At 40.0% G+C, this 19,799-nt stretch overlaps 1 protein-coding gene across 1 annotated transcript in view; it reads right to left on the reverse strand.

Annotated features, from left to right (window-relative positions):
- Nucleotides 1-150: 150 nt before the first annotated feature.
- The window catches only part of EIF2AK3 (eukaryotic translation initiation factor 2 alpha kinase 3), a 42,188-nt gene continuing 22,539 nt past the window's right edge, over nucleotides 151-19,799 (reverse strand). The window contains exons 4-17 of the mRNA XM_082282461.1: nucleotides 18,807-18,937; nucleotides 16,869-17,103; nucleotides 16,452-16,614; nucleotides 15,433-15,570; nucleotides 14,815-14,937; nucleotides 14,044-14,264; nucleotides 13,601-13,713; nucleotides 12,443-12,565; nucleotides 11,072-11,221; nucleotides 9,283-10,051; nucleotides 5,161-5,328; nucleotides 4,531-4,632; nucleotides 2,278-2,340; nucleotides 151-1,199 (exon numbers count right to left, since the gene is read on the reverse strand). Coding sequence (XP_082138587.1) covers nucleotides 1,023-1,199; nucleotides 2,278-2,340; nucleotides 4,531-4,632; nucleotides 5,161-5,328; nucleotides 9,283-10,051; nucleotides 11,072-11,221; nucleotides 12,443-12,565; nucleotides 13,601-13,713; nucleotides 14,044-14,264; nucleotides 14,815-14,937; nucleotides 15,433-15,570; nucleotides 16,452-16,614; nucleotides 16,869-17,103; nucleotides 18,807-18,937 — 2,676 coding nt within the window. The 3' untranslated portion in view covers nucleotides 151-1,022. The remainder of the gene's footprint in view (nucleotides 1,200-2,277; nucleotides 2,341-4,530; nucleotides 4,633-5,160; nucleotides 5,329-9,282; nucleotides 10,052-11,071; nucleotides 11,222-12,442; nucleotides 12,566-13,600; nucleotides 13,714-14,043; nucleotides 14,265-14,814; nucleotides 14,938-15,432; nucleotides 15,571-16,451; nucleotides 16,615-16,868; nucleotides 17,104-18,806; nucleotides 18,938-19,799) is intronic.

Genomic DNA, 19,799 nt, shown 5'->3' on the forward strand with positions numbered 1-19,799 from the left:
TACTATTTTGTCTTATAAATAAAAAAAGTTTATTAAATCATTCAGACTTGAAAGAAGTCACAATAATCAATGCACTCAACAATTACAGCAAGTGCATCCTGTACACCACCAACCCAAATGGATTGATTCTGTATTTTATAAATAAAAATTAACATATTTACAGTGAGAAATAAAAGCATGGCATTAGGCAGTTAAAGTAGCAGATTACACAAATGCCTACCAGTTGATTTTTTTTAAAAAGTACAAATCTACAAGATTACATACGACACGTATGACTTCATTAGGTTTAAATTTTCAGAATCACAACATTTTTGTACATAATTTTGACTATGGCTCTTCCAACCACTGCCTATAAACCCCCCCATTTAATGGCAAAAAGCTCCTTTTCCTTCTCTACAGCTTCATCTGTATAAGATGCATTCCCTAAGATCTACAGTAGTGCAGAAGTATGAAATGATTTTCTCTAATGACAGGCTATGGACAGTGACAATATGTACAACCGTGGTACTTTTTTGCTTTAAAAATAGTGCAGATTCCCAGCTTACCCACCAGGGACAAAAATGGAGTCAAAGTTCATTTCAAAATCATCTTCATTTCACCAAAGAGCAAGTGATCCAGATAGACACTCACTAGGCTTAGAGACTGTAATTTGCTCTATAAAAATACAGTATTTTAATTCTATTTACATGTTACAGATCTCTCACTCACCCAGCAAGCTGACATTTACAAGCTTCAAAAAACCCAAGAAACCCCCCAAAAAAGGATAATGGAGCACAACATTGGCAAGCACAGCAGCTGGACCCGTCCACCTAGGAGAGCAAAGGTAAGGAAAATGGAATGTGAAAGGTTTGGTTACTGGGCTTCAAAGTAAACGAAAATCTGTCCAACACGTCTTATACATTAAACATGGCAAAAAAAGCTGAAGTAAACTATTCCCAAGATAAACATTCTGCATCATAGGATCCTTCTGCTGAACAATCCCTGTGAAACCTGCCGAGTAGAAGAAGTGATCCTGAGGATAGTTATTTGCTTGGTTGTCTGGAATGTTTATTTCCTGATAGACTCATTGTCCGTGACCTCTGCCTGAGCACGGGTTTGGGTGGGAGCTCCAAGTCTTCAAAGACAGGATTTTCTATGATTGCTGCAGCCTCTGGTCGTTCAGTGGGACTTGGAGAGAGCATGTCCTTCACCATGGTGTACTGGAAGAAAACACAACACTTATCACATGAACCAAGCCATAAATTCTTCCTTATTTAACGTCCTGGCTTCAACTGTGGCTGTGTGAGTAAGTGGAAAACACCCCCAGCTGCTTTCTGAGTTATTTGGGTACTAGTGCTTTGGCTCAGTAGTTAGAAGTGCATTAAATATTTTAAAATGTATCACCATGCATCTGTTAAAGTGTCTTTACTGTCAAGAACTAAAAAACAATTTGGCAAACCAACTCTGACTCAAGGTTTAATAGCTATAAAACTTCACATTATTTGCAATCAAAATTAAATATATGATACATAATTTATAAGTAATTTTTAGCTTCATGCTTAAGCCACCACATATTAAGCCACACTGAATTTTCCTTGTGGCAAATTAGAATTTTTCTTTAAATATACAGGTAGTTTGAATATCTGGTTCCAATTTGATCAGAATTAGTGTCCTGCTCCAGCTGAGCACAGCACAGCCCCTTCTCCCAGGCAACCTTGAGCTGTAGAGCAGGAAAGGCTGGTCTCATTTGGCCACTGGTCTGAAGCTACCTTGAACACCTGAGAGCACCTCAGCTTTTTGCTGGGGAGGTTTTGTACATCACCTCCTCTTTACCTGCAGCCACATCACTTTACACACCTGACTAATGAGAACACAGCACAATTTGCTCATGTGATTTCCCTCTTGGGAGGTCCAGTTCTGGAGGGGATCCCATACAGTCATGGTGCTACTTAGAGCCTCCCCTTTACCTGTCAGGAAATCTGCACTTTCTCTTTGGGAATATGGGTTTGTTGCAGGAAATCATGACAGGATGTTATGTGAAATGGATGACTGCAAGTGATAAAGGGAAGCCAGGCAGAAATGTATTCCTGGAGGAAAACTGACAAAAGTGTCATGGTGCTCATTACTGCAATGTTATAGCTTTCAAACGTAGAGAAGTACAGGGATAGAGAAGTGCATCTTAATAACATGAAAGCAACCTGATTTCTCCATTTTTACCTGCAAAGCAACTGAAAAACAAAGAAAAAAGCTACAATTATTAATGAAAAGGCTACAAGTAATAGCATCAGATGTACCCACCTCTTGGGCATACTTCTGAGTGAACAATGGTGGAAAGTTCAAATTTCTAACATCACTTAAGGTCTGCAAAAATATGAAGAACAACATGTAACTTTTCCAATTCTTCAGTAATATTACCCTATCCTTCAAAAATATGCAAATTATGCAAACAAATCAGCCTGCTGGAATAAACCCCTTTGTTTTAAAGTGTTGCTTTAGTGGTTAAAAATCACAACAGTTGAACAGGTAAGTTGCTGCTTCCCTAGGAATAGAGCCTGCAACAGGAATTGTGCTACAAGAACTGTGATCTCTGCAGTTTTGTATCAGCCAGATAGATAAACTTGTACTTTCTCACTTTAGCTCAACAAAACCAACAAATCTGTGCACCACCCATAAACCCCCACGATGGCCTACACCAGTATTAAGACCCATGAAATGACGGTCTCTGCCTTAACAACGTAAGCACCAGTCTTTGTTTAACATTTAAGGAGGAACGAGCAGATTTATCAGCAGTTTGGAAAACAGTTGTGTTGGGTATTTCTGTGTTTCTTCCATACAAAGGCCACTGGCTCCATCTAGTGACAATATTTTTCCCATGCTCAGCCAGAAGCACAGTATTTAGCACTTCCTTTTTTTTGGAAGGATCTCCTCTTTTACAAAAGTTTGAGCACAAAATACAAGAGTTCTAAAGTTAAATCAAAATTCATTTCACTACTATTCCCCTGAAGTATAAAGTGACCAGTTAATAATGATGGACAACAGTCAAACTCCTCTTCAAGAGAACTGAGTTTGATGACATTAAAATGCTTCAGAAAACTTTTCTCCTTTTCTGCCAGTTCAGTCTGCATTTAGTGATCTGTTTTCCAGCATCTGATTTGGAAATAAATTGCACTGCTACTGACTAACTGCTCACAGCTTGAGACAGGAGCAGCTCTCATGCTCCACCTCTGGGGATTTTTCCAGCCAGTTGTCACAAATTCCTAGAATTTGCTGGGTTACTTAGTCAGGCAGAGCATGTTTTGCTTCAGCAAGCAGTGCTAATGCTTGGCTAATGCCAATGAAAACCTCAGTGCAACAACTCAGAAATAACTACTGAAGTAGCCAAACTCCAGAACTTGGCAATGAAAGGGCAGGGGTTTCTTTTTAGGAAAAAAAAGAGTGAAATGCCAGTGAAAATCCTGGAAAGTCAGGGCACTCTTTTAACATTCTTTTAAAGTACAACACTAAAATCAGATGGAATTTAGGTTTCATTCTGATTACTTGCTTTGCTTCTATTCTTAGGAGAGAAACTGGAAGGGCAAAGCCTGTAGTCACTGCTGTGAGAGATCTGAGAATCCAGGATGGCTCTTTCCTGGGTATTTTGTTTCAGTAAATCTCATTCAGGGAAACTGAAATTGGTTTCAGTGCAAGGGGTTCAAATTAAACACTAGTTCCTCCTCTTGACTGCCATTTTGTGCCATTAAAAGCCACAGTATTTTAATCAGCAGAATGCAGCAGGTGAAGCACTTGGTCAGGCTCCTGTTCAAGCTGTTTGTCTCTGCTAAACCCACTCCATCTTCACCTGAGAATATAACCACCACAAGCACATTTCAATGATAAACACAAGCTTTAACGACTCTCTCTTTCCTGCACAGCTTGCCACAGAGGACAGACCTTTCTGGCTGCAGCCCCTGTTCTCCATGAACTTGCTCCTGAGCAAGATGGATCTCACACATTTTAACAGCAAGAGCTGTAATGCACCATCAAACATCCCAAATTCACATCTGGTGCAATGAAGGTCATCAGTTTATAGGAAGATGGTGCTTGAAGCTGAGCAAGACTCCCAGCTAAGACTCACTATAGGAAAAGGAATGGCTATTTTTCACCAAGTGCTCTGGGTGAAAAAGTACTGCAGATGCAAACAAAGGAAGAAATAATAAAAATGCACAGCATGGTTCTAATTCTTGAATGAAAACCAAGCTGGTAGGCTTAAAGTCACAAGCTACATTTGTTGCTTGAGTTCTTGGATATTGTAGTTCAATAGTTTCTCTTACTTGGCTTGGCAACAGAGAAGCTTTGTAAAGAAATTAAAGCCTCAATTCAACACATTAGGAAGACTGCAGTTTATTTTCAGTGATTCAGGGGATCTGTACAAGGCTGATAAAGAAGTTGTGCTCCAAGCTGCAAAGCTTTTCTCCAAAGGAAACAGGACAGGAACCTCTTGCCAGTGTTCACCAAGCAAATAGCTATTTTAAACAAATACTCAAACTGAAGATAACCCAACACCACACATACCTTGACCCTCTCCATCTGTGTGCTGAAAGGGTACAGCAACTCAAAGAGAATCAGTCCCAAAGAAAAGATATCCACCTTGTGCGAATAGGTGTTGCCACAGATCTGAGAAGGCAAAATCAGGGTCAGGGCAATCAAGCTACTCACTGGATGCAACGACGTACAAAGTAAACAACCCTTGCAAATCCACCTGTGGAAGTGACCAGCCCTGTGCAGAGCTGAAAGCTACAGCACAGGCACCTTGGCAAATTCCAGTGAGCACCAGGGAGCGAGGTCCCGATCCTCAGCGCCTCTGCGCTGCAAAGCAAAATGTTTCACCTTACTTAAATCTCATGCACAACAGTGTGTCCTTCCTCAGTTAAGTGGAATCTTTTACCCTCCTATACTGCATTAAAAGCAAGAAAAATTAATGCATCCAGTCTGAATAATTAGCCCCTTTTTTTTACTATAACAAATACATATATTTAAATACTCATTTTGGAATTCAATTTAGCTCAAAACTCTATTTTGATGAGAAAGAATTTAAGTAACTCGATTGCAACAGTTTACTAGGAGTGCCTGATCTTGAGTTCCCAGGAATTCAGGGCTCTTACAGGCACTGCCAAACACAGCTTTGGAGAAGAGAGCACAAACCTGTTCCGGGCTCATGTAGAGTTTGGTCCCTACTTGTCCTGTGTGCCTGGCATAAGCCGGCATTGGGGTCAGTACTGATTCCTCCTCCTCATCTTGGTCCATAGCAGTCACCAGTCCAAAATCCCCAACCTTTACTATGTCATCCATTGTGAAAAATATATTGGAAGGCTGAGAAAACAAAGAGGTGAAAAGAAAAGAAAAAGTAAGTAACAAACAAGCTGTCTGTGTTTCGGTCGTTACAACACTCAGAAGCTGTCAGGGTTAAAAACACTCACTGCACTGCTGAAGGATAACAGTTAGGAATTGTAACTACTCAGAAAAAAGGAATTACTTCTACATTAACCACTGTCTCTTCCTGAAACTCACACTGCTCATTTCTTGTCATTCAGAAGAGGTTTACCAGCAGCACACAGGTTTGCTGAGGAACATACACAGAGTTGACACTGCTGGGAACAGCACAGATAAGTTATCCAGCTCCCCATCACATGGCATTTTCACACCACATGCTGCAGTTCCAACTCCTGGGCTTTTTTATTTTAATCTCTAAGTGCTAAAGTAGTTTGCTGTATTATTAACCAGAACATAGGGCATCATCTTAGTGTTAAATTATAGATACGATGGGAACAAGGTCTGCTTTTCGGTGTAACTGCGCAGTTTAACGTGGGAACAGCTGTTTGCACAACAGAATTAAAAGTTTATTTTTGATAGAAGCTTAAGAACTTTGCAATTCATAAAGGCAGCAACAGTGATGATGTGGCATAACTCTCCTTTAGCCTGTCTGCCACACACCACCATCCTTGCTTAGCCTATTGATAAAAGAGATGGAACAGAGATGTGCCTTTGCTCATGGTGCACATCCCAGTTAGTTTTTCAAGAAATTTGCTTCCTGGCTGACAGAAGAGCACCCACCAAAAGGATGATTATTTATTTGAAATATAACTACTCCAGCTGGGTTACAAATACAGACACAGAGTTTTGGGGGAAGAACAGCCTGATCCTGCAAGGGGAAGGAAGCAGCAGGATGCTGTACAGAGCCAAGCTGTGGTGAAGGGGAAGGTGGTGCTGGGTAAGCTCCTCTCAGAGCTCCTGGACCTTTGAGGCTGGGAGAACATGGTCTGTGCTTTGCTGACATAAACCCTGCAACGAGTAGGCAGGCAGATAGAAGGCAATATTTTCCCACAAGATAAAGGACTACAAAGCTGACCTATTTCAAAGTCCATCTGACTTCCTCAGTTAAAGACAAACCCACTGCACCCACAAGAAACCAGACAGAGAAAAGGCTTCTTGTTTTTTTTTTTTTAGGGAATGTCCAGCTCTGAGATAAGCACTACAGAAACAGTTCCACAGTGCCCACATCCTGCCTCTGAAACTGCTTCCTGAGCCAGGTCTTAGCTCCCACTGTATTTCCCTGTAATGAATGTCCAAACCTTTGGAGTCACAGTGCATTCAGGGCACAAAAGCCACTGCCCTGTAAACCCACAGCATCTCCAGGCTCTTGCTGAAGCATTTACAGAGTACCCACCCCCTCAGTGCACACCCACATGTTCAAAAGACTTGATGTCAGAATTTTAATGTTCAGGGAACAAACATCTCCACTAGGAGTTTGTATCCCATTGCCTTGATCCCCATTCTCCTGCTCCACCAAACATACAAGTCAAGATTTGTCTTGCTTCCTGGGGAAAAACTCTTCGTAACAGAAAGTTTATTTCAATTCTTCTCTGGCCAGACACAGACTGTCTCTGAACAGGCTGGCACATAGTTTCTACAAGTAAGAGGAATGGACTTTCTGTTATTGCAAAATACCAGCAAAAATAAACCATCAAGATCACATTAGGGAAGAAGCCTAAGGCAGATGCACACAGTTTTGATTTAAATCATCAGAAGAGTACAATCAAATATAACCACCCTCTAGTTTAGTTATCTTGCCACCTGCACAAAGAGATTTCTCTCCATATTCTTCAGTCACAGTAAGAATTCTCATTTTTTCACAGACATGAATAAGCTTCTCACACATGTGAAAGGCTCTGTTTAATTCAATTAATGCTGTAAAATGTATCCAAGACTGTTCTTGCAGTTCTGTGAAACTGATAATTTCTCTTGAGCTGCCAAGCATGACCGACAGCTTATCCTGGGAATAACAGTAAATTCACTTGACAGACAGACTTTTGTTGCTGCACTTCATTTTCTTCAAAAGAATTTGAACTCTGACCTCTTCACTTGCCCACATAAATTCCTGCCATCTTGTCATTACAGTATCTCTGATTAGCAGGAGCCTAATTAATGCATTTTAATGTGCATTGTCAATTTAAATATTTAGATTACTTCTTGGATCTTTTAATATGCCCACATAGAAATTTATTTTCACACAGATCTACCAGCTTTTGTTGGTGCCAATGGGAGCAAGAACTGGCCTCTGCTGTCACTGAGCTCCGCCTGTAGCTAAGCCAAAGCAGCTTTGCAGGTTTTTCACTTGTTAGTGCTGGCACCAGCTCAGGGCTGCATGACCAATCTCTTGGACAAATTAGAACAATAGATGAGATCTCTTCCTAGGAGCTTCTGAAAAGTATAGAAAATAATTAAATCCGCTGGCTGTTGTTTTGACCAAATTAACACATAACAGACAAATAAATAAACTTTGGGATCCAAGAATAACATCTATACAAGCACAGAAAGTTTCCTGAAGGAAGAAGTTGTTCATCCAAGGAGAATGTTTCCAAGCTGGTTATACCTAGTAAACAAAATTAAATCTCTTGTTCAAACTGCTGCCAGCATTGAACTTTTAAGATGTTCCAACAAAACACTCCACACCTGCTGATTAAGACTAATACAGTTTTAAGTGAAGATCTATATAAGGTTTACTGAACAGTGAGCTCAGTGAAGACTGCAGAGGGCTACAGCTGACAGTATTCTTACGAAAGGTTATTAATTAACATGCCTAGCAACATATTAGTACAGGGATTTAATTACTTTTATGGTCAGTTTCTCAAGCACTAAAGATTTGTCAGATAACTGGTTCAAGGTAATTGCCAGGGCTGATGGGAAAAGAAAATACTTGGAAGGGTTCATGAGTTTTTCTAACTCTGACATATCCTTTCAGGATTATTGAATTTGAACCTTTTACTGCCACATCTGAGATGACATTTTTTAGCTTTTCCTTCTGCGTATACCAAATTACCATTACAGTCATTTCAGTAATTACACCACTGAAGGTAGGTATTAATGCCTCCTCAAGTCAGCAAATAGAAACAGAACTGCCTCTCCACATTTGGCAAAAGGGATCCATTTCTCAGAGCTTGGCCTAATAAAACTAACTTCAGTTGGGCTCTTCAATTAAATTTGTGTATTTGGTAACACATACTGACACTTCCAGTGCTTTGAATCACAGCAAAATTAGGCACTATCATAGGAGGATCATGAACAGAATGAAACAAAAGGTGCAAGTTACTCCTGACTTCAGTTACACTAAATACCAGAGGTTCAAACCACCTTTCCCAGTCCTCACTGTGTGGATGCTATCAGACATTAAAAGTACTGTGAATCCTTCTGAAAGCTGCACTGTGATAGCTGGCACTGACTCAGAATTCAGCTGCAGGACACTTTACATTTCAATCCCAGAGCAGTAACACTTAATTTTTACTTTCTCTGACCAAGAGTAACACCGCTCCTTTTAGGCTGTATTGCTTTAGAAAGAATGAAAATACCAGAATTAGAATCACAGAATTATTTAGGTTGGAAAAGACTTTTAAGTTCAAGTCCAAGTGCAAGCTCCACACTGCCAATTATCTGCTTCACTTGAAATAGTAGAACAGGATCCAAAATAGCTTTGTCACACAGCTCAGCACTGAATAACCCTGTACAAAGAACATGAATTAAAAATACCATAGAACAAATGCCACTGATCTGTGCCAGGTACAAGAAGTCTTGCTGTAAGAAAGACTTTAATTGCAATAACAAGTGATGAATGTTTATTTCCTGGAGCACTGCACCTCCAGATTATTGTACAGACATTAATTCAGCTTTTCTAACACCCGTGCTTAGGTTACTGAGAGGAGTCAGCTATTTTAGCAGGCTTTGTCTCCAGTGCCACATTCCTCCCACACACAGCAACCTATGGATACAAACCTTGAGATCCCTGTGCATTAATCCTTTGCTATGCAGAAACTCAACAGCTTCAGCAATCTGCAGAAAGATCTGCAGGCACTCTGTCCTTTCCCTCTCCTCTATGGCACATCTTCTGCTCATCCAGTCTTTCAGGTTCTCTTTCCGGCAGAGCTGCATCTGGATGTACAGATACACCTTTGGAGAGGTGGGTTTGACTTTTTCTGCAGTGTTTTTAGAAAGGTCCAGGCTTAAACTTGTTGGCCTTGGAGGAGAAACTGAGAGGGGACTTCCTGAAGCAGATTTCTTGTTATCAGATTCCTTTGTACTCTTCCCTTTAATCTCAGAGGGACTCTCATTATGTGAAGCATCAACTTTATCTTCCTTACTAGAAGCATTTCCACAGCCAGAATCCTCAAACACAATAGAGGAGGAGGTCCCTTCCTTCAGATGTACAACAGGAACAGCTGAAGAACAAATTTCCAAGGAGTGTCCCAGCTCATTACTGTTGATAGTACTGTCTTCTACATCACAGCCTGTAAGGACACTGTCCTGAAGGTTTAACAGTGGATCTTCTGAATGCTGCAAGTCCCTGTTGTCTGTGTCAGAAAATTCCAGAGGAGAAAACTGACTTCCAGATGAATCTGACTGACCACAGGGTATCCCCACAGACCTCACCCTCTCTGATGAAGCTGCAGTAACTTCAATGTGTTCCTCTGTTGAAAATGGCTCTGTTCTGATCTTAAATGATGGGACATCCATCGGGCTGGGAGAACTGAGTGGCCAGTCAGTGCTGGAAGACAAAGTTGAGAGATCAGAACTAGAGAAATTGTAGTAAATTCCAATCATTTCACTAGAAATGCACCCAGATTTTAATAACTGCTACCCCTGAGACCTGTGTCATACCACAACAGGGAATGACTGCCCAAGTGTGGGAATCACTAATAACCAGCATTTAGCATCCGTGTCTTAGCAAGGATGTTTTCTCATTGAGACAAAAGCGTTGATAAAGGAATATTTAACAAGCTCTACTGCCTGGATTCCCAATGTGCAATCAGGCTCATCTTCAGTTTGAAAAAATACAGCGCTTTGGAACACGCATTGCAAGGACTATTTAAAGTGCCTTGGAAGAATTACAGCTGTGAAATGTTAATTTGATGCCTGAAATATAAAGGTTGCTGTATTCTAAAAACTGCGAGGCATGTTAAGAGGTTATTATGAAACCACCCAACAGCCTTGTATTAGGCCTCATTCTATAAATGCCAACATACACCCACTTTTTCCTCTCTCTTCACATTCTCTAACTCCTTTACCTAATTTTCCATTTTTAACCTACTTCTACCAAGCTTCACAAATCATCACTGACTATCCCTCATGCATTTCTGCTGAAATAAATTGATTGAAGCCTTGGAGTACTGTATCAGGTCCATCTAACCCAAGACAATGAAGAGGAAGAAAGCAGTAGAAAGGAACAAAGAAGGCAGAGATGCCGAAGTTTGAAACTGAATCACAGCAGCAATGCTCCAACTTTCTAACCACCGAAAGATTCAGTTACACAAGTTCAACTAAGAACCATGTGATGTCTCCTAAGCTGAAAGAAGGACCTTAAAACAAGAGAGCCCACATAAACTGAGAGACACTGTGCAGAAGGGTGATTTATTTGTACTTTGTTCAATGGAAAATTTGACAGGCCAAGTTAACAACCATCTCTTTCCTACATAGTCTCTCCATCTTCCTGGATCCTCTACCAGTGTTCCAGCTCTCTTGACATACAATCTCAAATTCAATTGTTAAAAAGACCCCCACGAGCTACCTTTCATCTTTTAACCACTGCTCATCCATCTTCTCCTGCCATCTCTCAGGGGGAGCTTCCAGCCATGCGTTGAAATACCGAACAATTCCTGGATGCTCAAGCTTAGCCAAAGCCTTGACTTCCCTCATCACCTTTTCACGAGCCAGCTCTCTATGGTTTGGGGTGAGGAGAACAAGAAACAGTCACAAAAAGCAACAGCACAACACAAAAATTTCTGCAAAGGAATTTAATCAAAGCTGGCCCAGTATACACCAGGCCAGCAGCATTGCTTTTCATGTAAAACCAGAAATATGTCTTAAATTCCCCAGAGTAACTCCTCCTTTATCTCAGAAGTGTGGAGGAGCAGTATGTGCTCCTAATGGGTCAATATTTAGTCTTCCCTTTTTCACATAATTATAGGCAGCAAAAACAAGAAGAAAAAGTTCATCTTCCTCTCAACTGTTCTCAAGGATAGAAAAAAAGATTACTAAACAGCAATATTCTACAGGGATGTAGAAGACACTGACACAAAAGACAGCAACACCGGAGTACTTGTTTTTTAATTGCCAATAGGTAAGGAGATTGCATAAGGACTAGTTCTGTTCTGTGGACAGGAAAGCAGGCAGCCTCCTGTCTTACTGAAGGAATTTATCTCTCTTTATAAGACTGTAACTGGATCAAATAAAGTCTGAAGGTTTTATTTATGGCTTTGAATATGCTTGGAAAAAGAATTTAGGCTACCTTAAATTTCTGAACAAAACCTTTAATCTTAAATAGTCATGCTTATTTAACACATTCAAAAAAACAGTAATTCTAGATTTCATAGCTTTACCCCCTCCCTCTTGCTGTTCTAACTTGAGATTTCCAGAAGCAGTGTCTCCCATCTCCCACTAAAAGGAAGTGCTGCAAGCTCTGGGTAGGGCAATTCAGCAGCATGGCTTGACCACCTATGACTGAGAGAAAAGGTAGGGGTTGTGGGACCAGAAAATTAAACAAAGGGGCAAATGGAGTCAAGAAAGTAGGTGAAGGAGAAAGAAAGAGGAGGTGGAATAGGAAAGGCAAGGAAAGGAAGGAGAGAAGCACATTAACAGCACTACAATAACTGGTCTTGCTAGCAAAGGCTCTATTCATCAAGGAAATCAAGGGAATCCCCACGGAGCAGCATCCTCACAAGATCTGCTATGCAAGTGTTTTAGCCAAGCAGGTCACCTCTGCTGGGATTGCATATGCCAAATTCTCTGTGCCAAAACTCAGACAGCCCCCCAATTAAAAAGTATGTCATTCATCCTAATGAAATATCTGGGAAATCAGTTCAGGAGCAGATGGTTCCATGTAGGATGGGATCCCATCATTCATTCATTACTTCTGTGTCCCAGCAAACCCATTCATCACCTGTTGGGCAGTCGGATCCTTTTGATGGCATAGTTGCAGTCATCTACTTTATTTCTGGCTTCAAAAACCACTCCAAAACCTCCTCGACCCAGACACTGAATTGGTTCAAAATCTGTCAGATATCTGGGAACAGAGGGATGTAAGGGAGGGATAGAAGAAGGGACGGAGGATGGAGGGGGAAAATGAATTAGTACAGATAGAAAAATAAAGCCATTTATGACCACGACTGAAGTAGTTCTGTGCAGGCAAAACATGTTGAAGGACTTGAAGATTTTCTTATTTTTCCCTGTCACCCACTGCAGCAGTCAGATGGTTCCCTATCTATGAAATGGCCAGTTGCTGATTACGTATTTATGCAGAGTCTATCACAGGCCAGCAGGATTCATTCTGCATGCTCTGGACAACTGAAGAGGTTTTTCAGAATACCAGGTTGCTTGCCTACTGGATCAGGAGGACATAGCCCACGTTTCTATAGCTGAGTACTTTTGAAATCATGATTTGCCTTTAACCCTACCCCAAGTAACTGTTTCTGCAACCAGTCCTTCTAAACATCCCATCCAAAACATCACTGTTCCTAAATATCATTGCTTTTCTTACTCCTCCTCATTTTTAACACTCCAGTTTTTACTTTCATTGAGTTATAAATGTACAGGAAATGGTCACATTTACTCTGGAGCATAATGACACACCCCTATTAAGCCTTCTGTCTTAACCAACTCCTCTGTAAAACTAATAAAGGTTTTATTTCAAGTATAGATTGCTTATTCTGCAGAGTATATAAAATGTCATCTGTTTCCATCTGCAACCGCCTTTTTCTGCCTTACACCATAAACACAGGAACAGATGGAGTAAACACTGATTAAGACCTACAAGGATCAATCTCCCATTTTGCATATCAGCAAGAAGTATGAGAACAATATTTTTGATCACATATAGTCTGTTGACTCTCTGGAATTTCTGAGACTAATCATAACTGCAATAACCCATGAGTAATGGGGTCACAGAGTCCTTTGTGCCAGTTACTGATTATCCTGCAAAGTCAGAGGACTGGGAGTTCCTAGGTAAGAACAGGTGAACACCTACTCCTTCTATCTCCAGATACTATTAGTAGCCACACTGATTAAACACCCTGTTTGTGTTGTGTTGAACAGACCTCACCTTGACACATATCCAGAGTTCTTGGCATCACTCCAGCTGTTGTCCTTAATGTCTCCACCAGTGGGCTCATACTTACAATCAGTCTGACACTGTGTTTCAGACTCCTTCCGCAGCTAACAAGGGTTTCCAAAACAAGAACAAAACAAACAAATAAACAAAATCAGCTCCTTGAGTGTCTGAGACTGGTTTGTACCCTAGATATGGCATTAAATAAATATCTCCAGACACGTCAGAAGCAGTCTAATCTGCTTGCTGAAGCAGTTAAGTAAATTGTATGTGGCAGCTGGCAGCCTTCACACACAGATTAAACAATAAATTTAGGCTTTTGATTTTGTGATCTCATTAGTTATTAACTTATTAATATTACTCATTGCAGACTCCAGACTGAAAGGAACAGCTAAAATAATATATTCTGTATTTGGTATTCAGGAAAAAATACTTACTCTGCTGTAAGGGTGGGGATGGAAGAGCTTGCGTACGATAAAAGTTGTGGCCACGATACAAAATATAATGGTGCCAACAATTTCTTTCCACCAGTGAAGCAGAAGAACAGGATCCTTTTTGCGAATGTTCTTGTAATTTGTGTCATCAAAAAATCGAACCGTGATCTGGTTGCTACGTTTATTTCTCTCCCTCTTGTAGTAGGGTAAGTAATAACCATTATCTGTGTATAAAACACACAAAGAGAACACAGATTTGCTTGTAGGTATCTACAAAACAATTCTGGCTTCTCATTAATAGGTCTCCTCAACAGACACGGGCTGTTTTTATTTCCACACCCCATGACTTTAAATGGCACACAAGCAAATTCAGTTAATCAAGGCTGCAAACAGCAACCAGGTCTCCCTAGCTTTAAACGAGAATAGATTCCATATGGAAAACTTTTGATAAACATCCTGAGTCTCCAGCACTGTTAGTAAATTCTGAAAAAAGTAATTCCCAATTCCACTCCAAACAACTCTCAGTGGCAATGGCAGCACACACAACAGCTCTGCAGTAGCAGTTCCTGGCACTTTGTTGTGCATTATGTGGCAATAATTGTACCTACATTGCAATCTGGAAATCCTAGTTTGGGCAATAATTTCCTATTTCATTAAATGTTAGAAAACTCCACATATTTAAGGTCAAACAAATGGTCATTTACTGAATTTCACAGGTAATAAATGGGTAAACCTGGCTATTTGAAACACTTCAAAGTTTGGAACTTCACCTACCATATGGGTACTGCAGCACTGACAGTGCTCCATTGCTGTATTCCTCATGAGAATACTTGTCATTGCTGAGACACTTATCAAACTCATCAGAGCCCACCAACACTGGAGTCCTGGAAGGGGAATCTAAGCATAGAAAAGACACAATTTTCCAAGCTCAATTGTTTGTAAAATTCTGTTCTCATATTAATTTAAAGAGAACTCCAATTGCATCATCTTACAAAATGCATCTTGGATCAGACCATGAGAAGCAAACTTCATAGAAGGAAACATTAAGAAAGGTACTTTAAGGTAACAGTTACTTAACAATTCCCCCCCTTGACAAGTCAATTCACTAAATATTCACATCACTGCAAAAAACTTCCTCCTTTTGTTGAAAAATTTGATTGAGAAGATCCAACATTTCATTATGAAAAAAGACCCTGTCAAATCCATCAGAAAAGAAACCAGACATTAAGCATTTAATTAGAAAAAAATAAACACTTAATAAAGCACAGAGAGAGCTCCTGAAGTAGTTTACAGCTGGAGGCATTAGACTAGTTTGAAACATACTGGAAATCAGAAGGATGTCCTGTCTTTTCTGAGCTAAGGTAATCAATGAAACTCTGAATTGTTACTTACGGATTAAAGGTTTCCATTTGATTTTGGGAAGAGGAATAATTGCATTATCGTTCCTGGATTCCAGAGCCTTTGGGTTGGTTGGGAATTTCTCAGAAATTCGGACTGATGATTGAAGATACAACTGGCCCCTGAACATACCTAAGTAATAAACAAGGAAGCATATTAGTCTTTAGATTTGGTTCTCTTCATCCCTGGAAAAAAACTGCTTAGTCAAAATACATGGTTAAAAGCATTTCTGAAAATATTCCTTCATATTCTGAGAACTTGAGATACTGATTCTGATTGCTAAGCTGGATGAATTCAAGTAGTATCTTCCCTCTGTTCTAGGAAAGCAAGTGTTCAGGACATCTCATTTTTACTGCTGGAGTGCTGGTGCTACAGGAAAATGCCAGCAATTTTTAAGAGCTACAAAGCAGTTTGGGATTTGCATAGGTAAGACCTCTTCCAAGCTTCCTACTCTGGTTAATGCTGCACAAAACAGCCATGACCAGGAAGGCTGGAACAATCTGGCTTCTTCCTGATGTTATTCTCTATCTGTTACTCTAACCACTAACTGGAAAGTTACAAGATGTAAGGACTTAGAGAAGAAGGCTAAGGCAAACCTAGTCTTAGAAAACCAAAGCACATTTGCCTCCCAGAGACAGACAGCTGAGGAGAAGGACCTTAAGCCACTCTATTTCAAATTGTCACAAACCACATCCAACGAATTCTGACAGCTGGATGAAAACTAAGCCATGAAAAATCTTATCTGAATTTTCTTCACAGTAAGTTACTGCAATCAGTGTACAAATTAATGGGCAATTAGACTGCCTTGTTAGCTGTAAACCTGTCCTTTCCAGTTTCAAGACTTTCAGTCATCTCCACTATACTGAAACTATAAAGCAGTGGACATTTCAGAACCAAAATGGAAAAGATTTATGGGTTTGAAATCTACCAGTACAAAAAGATCTGCTTTAGTACAACCTCAACAGAGGAATTAATAACGTGTACTGCAGAAAACGCTGCAGTTGGTGTCTCACCCAAATAGACACTGGATTCTGTGGCCCCTCTGGCAGCTTCCACAAGATCTTCTTCATCTTCCAGCACCTCATTATTTGCTGTGTAACTCGTGTCATCAAACAGACTGATTGGAATTACTTTGCCATCCTTAAGTAGCCATGCAGAAGCAATTGGAGTGCAAAACTGAAGGGGAGAGAGACAATTGGAAAATTAATGTTGTATTAATGAGCTATTAAATAAGAAAAATGGAAAACAATGTGCTTAAATTCCTTGTTTAAATTTTTGTAACAGATGCAGCAGCTCAAAGTCAGAACTTTAGTTTAAAAATTACAAGCAGATGTGTGCTCCTTTACAAAGACAGTGCCTGAAACCAAAGATGAAAGACATCTTCAAAACTTCTACTTTTGTGGTATTTAATATTCTGTCTTTTTCCTTACCTGGTATTCCCATTCCAGATGTCCTCCTCGTCTGTTAAAAGCCATCACCTTCCAATCAGCCACCGAGACCTTTATCACTGTGTCTTTCATCATAGCTTCCTGCTCCTCCACATCTGAAATAATTTTTGTTTCTTCTTTGTTCATAGTTGATTTAAAATTGCTCTCAATGTATCCGGCTCTAGTTTCAATATCTGGGACATAGCGCAGCTCAAAGTGACCAACACTGAAATTCCACCTCAAAGAAAAAGAAAAAACCTTTGCAGAAACAACTTTTATATTCCAAGGTAGTCCCAAGTCCTCTGTGCAGAAGATTTCTAAAGTGAATTACCTATATTTGGCTCATATTTTCACAGTAAACTCTCAGACTGTCAAATGAACAAAACTGTACCAGGAGGGGAGTGCTAAACCAGAACACAAACCAAACAAGCTGAGAAATCTTGCCCAACATGATGGGTGAACTGAGAAAAAAGCTGGTGAAGTAGGGCAAATGGCACTAAAGGCTTAGTGTATGAAGAGGGAAATTAAAATCATCAAGTACTACAGTTGAGTCTGCTTAATAGGAAAACATTCTGTAGCTCATGAAAGCAGTAAGTACAAAGCTTTTAGGAAGCAGCATTCTAAGATATATTTCTCTTCACTAATAAAGTGGATTTAATTGGAAACATGAGATTTTTCAAACTGAGAAAGGGAAAATGCTTCTTTTGTTTAATCCTGCATATAACGTAACACAGATCCCTTGACAAGGACTTCACGAAACCAGGACTGCTCATGTCCCATAGGTTAACACCAATAAAAGACAAGTGTATAATGAAATGTGTAAGCAGCACAGCTTTCTTGCACAGCAAAAAACTCTTCAATTCTTGTAAACCACCAAAGATACAGACAGGAAAAGCACGGCAAGTTTGTGTATTGGACAGCATGAAAGGGTAAATATTTCTTCAACAATATATTTGGGTACCCAAATTTTCTTATCAGTCTGGCAACCACCAGGAGCCCACACTGGCTCCTTAAAGAATTTACACCCTTATGGTAAAAGTTTGGCATATTTTATATACTCAGTCTATTTATTAAAAGTGTTTCTTTCTCTGGATTAAAACCCCAGATGTATCCTATCCAATCCATGTCACCAGGATAGCATCTCTGTTTCTCACCACAAAGACAGGAGGATTCTGGTACACAAGACTAAATACTATGGTTTTGACATACCTCTCCTGGCTAATATCTGTCTCCAAGAAACACAGAATCCAACATTTATCCTCTCAGACATCTGATCTGTTAATCTACTGAGTTCTCATTAGATTCCCTCTGATAGGCTACAAATTCATAACCTGTCACATCCTGCTGCAAACAGAAGAGGGAGCAGGGGAACAGGGAATAACTCGTTCTCCATTGAGTTGCTGGGCAGTTACTGTATCTATGTATAGAACCCAGCTTTTTAAGTCTGTATTTTATGAAGTGTGTTTGGGGTTTTTTTTTCCAGTAGAAAACATGTCTGTAATTTTACAAAAATCTTGATGTATTAAAACTTCAACGTGACAGCATTAGGAAAATCACAGATTGAATCAGTTTCTACAGCTTGGAAAGAACAGACCACCTACATTATGGAATGAACAACATAAATTTAGGAATGATTTAAAAGATCAACTTAAAATGAAAGTTTAAGACATCAAGTATAAACCCCCCCTCTCCCAGTGACAGTTACCATTAGTAGGTAAAGAACTTAAAAGTGAGTAGGTTCTAAGAAGACTTTTGAACTATCTCCTCCTGTACAAAAGCAACAGCTAGAACAAACATTATAGTGCCATTTGCCTTGTGCAGTAGAGCAGTGACAAACTCTTCTGAGGTGAGCAAGGACAAGGGAAGCAGCTGTCATTTGATTTCTGTCTTTTCTGTCTCACCATCTCTGTGGGACCATTCCTGAACAGTTCTCAGACTCACTTTTCATTGCCACTGCGTGGCCCCACAGCTCGGACGGTTTTCTGTGTTCGATGCAGCAGGAGGGTCTCCTCCTGCTCCGTCTCCTCGTCGTCCCAGCGGCGGCAGCCCACGGCTGAGCAGATGTACTTCACCTGCCGGACAAGGCAGACACTCACATGTGCAACTTCAAAACAAATGTAATCAACAGCAATATTCAAAGCTAACAATCCTCACAGCCTGCTCTTGGCTCGAAGGCAATTCGGAACTAAGTGACTTTAGATGTTTGACTGGAGGGATGTTGAAAAGCCTGGTTTAAGAGATAACGGCTTTTCAGAACTAAAACTTTCAAAGGATTCTAGAAAGTTTACACGCTGTGGTATTTTAACTACCATTTGACTATATTTTGCATGTACTTCTAACAGAAAGAAATCTGAGCTCTCTCTTTTCCCACTATTTCTATGGACATCAAAAGAACATTCCTACAAGACCCACAGCATAATTCTGCTTTCATGTCATATTTGCCTCAGCATAACTATCAGCTTCAAATGAAGTACTATTGATTTATATAAAATATCACAAAGCCTTCCCCCTTTGCCTTGTCAGCTATTAAAAGGAAAAGAAAACCTTAATGAACTCTCACAGTCACACAGACTTGCCAACAGTCCCAATCTCAAACAGAATTTGCATTATATGGGCAATGCCAGAGAGATGAAACTGCCCAAACTTTTAAGGAGGAAGAGTCAGGCACTATTTCCTCTAAGAAGCAGCTTTGCTACTGTGAGTATAAGCCAGGAATCAAAACAGAAATGAAAATTTCCTCTTCTGAGCACTGCAGGAGGAGGAGCCTATTGGTGCACAGAGCCCTCTGCTACCAGTCAGGAAATCAAAAGGAATTAATGAACTCTGGTTTGCTCTTTATCATTAGTGATGACTACACCAGACCATAGAAGTGTTCTGCATTAAAATGTATGGCGAAAATGAAAAAACACCCCACCCTGATTTTGTTGAAAACAA

This window comes from Coloeus monedula (genome assembly GCF_965178545.1).
Source record: "Coloeus monedula genome assembly, chromosome: 5".
Taxonomy (NCBI): Eukaryota; Metazoa; Chordata; class Aves; order Passeriformes; family Corvidae; genus Coloeus; species Coloeus monedula.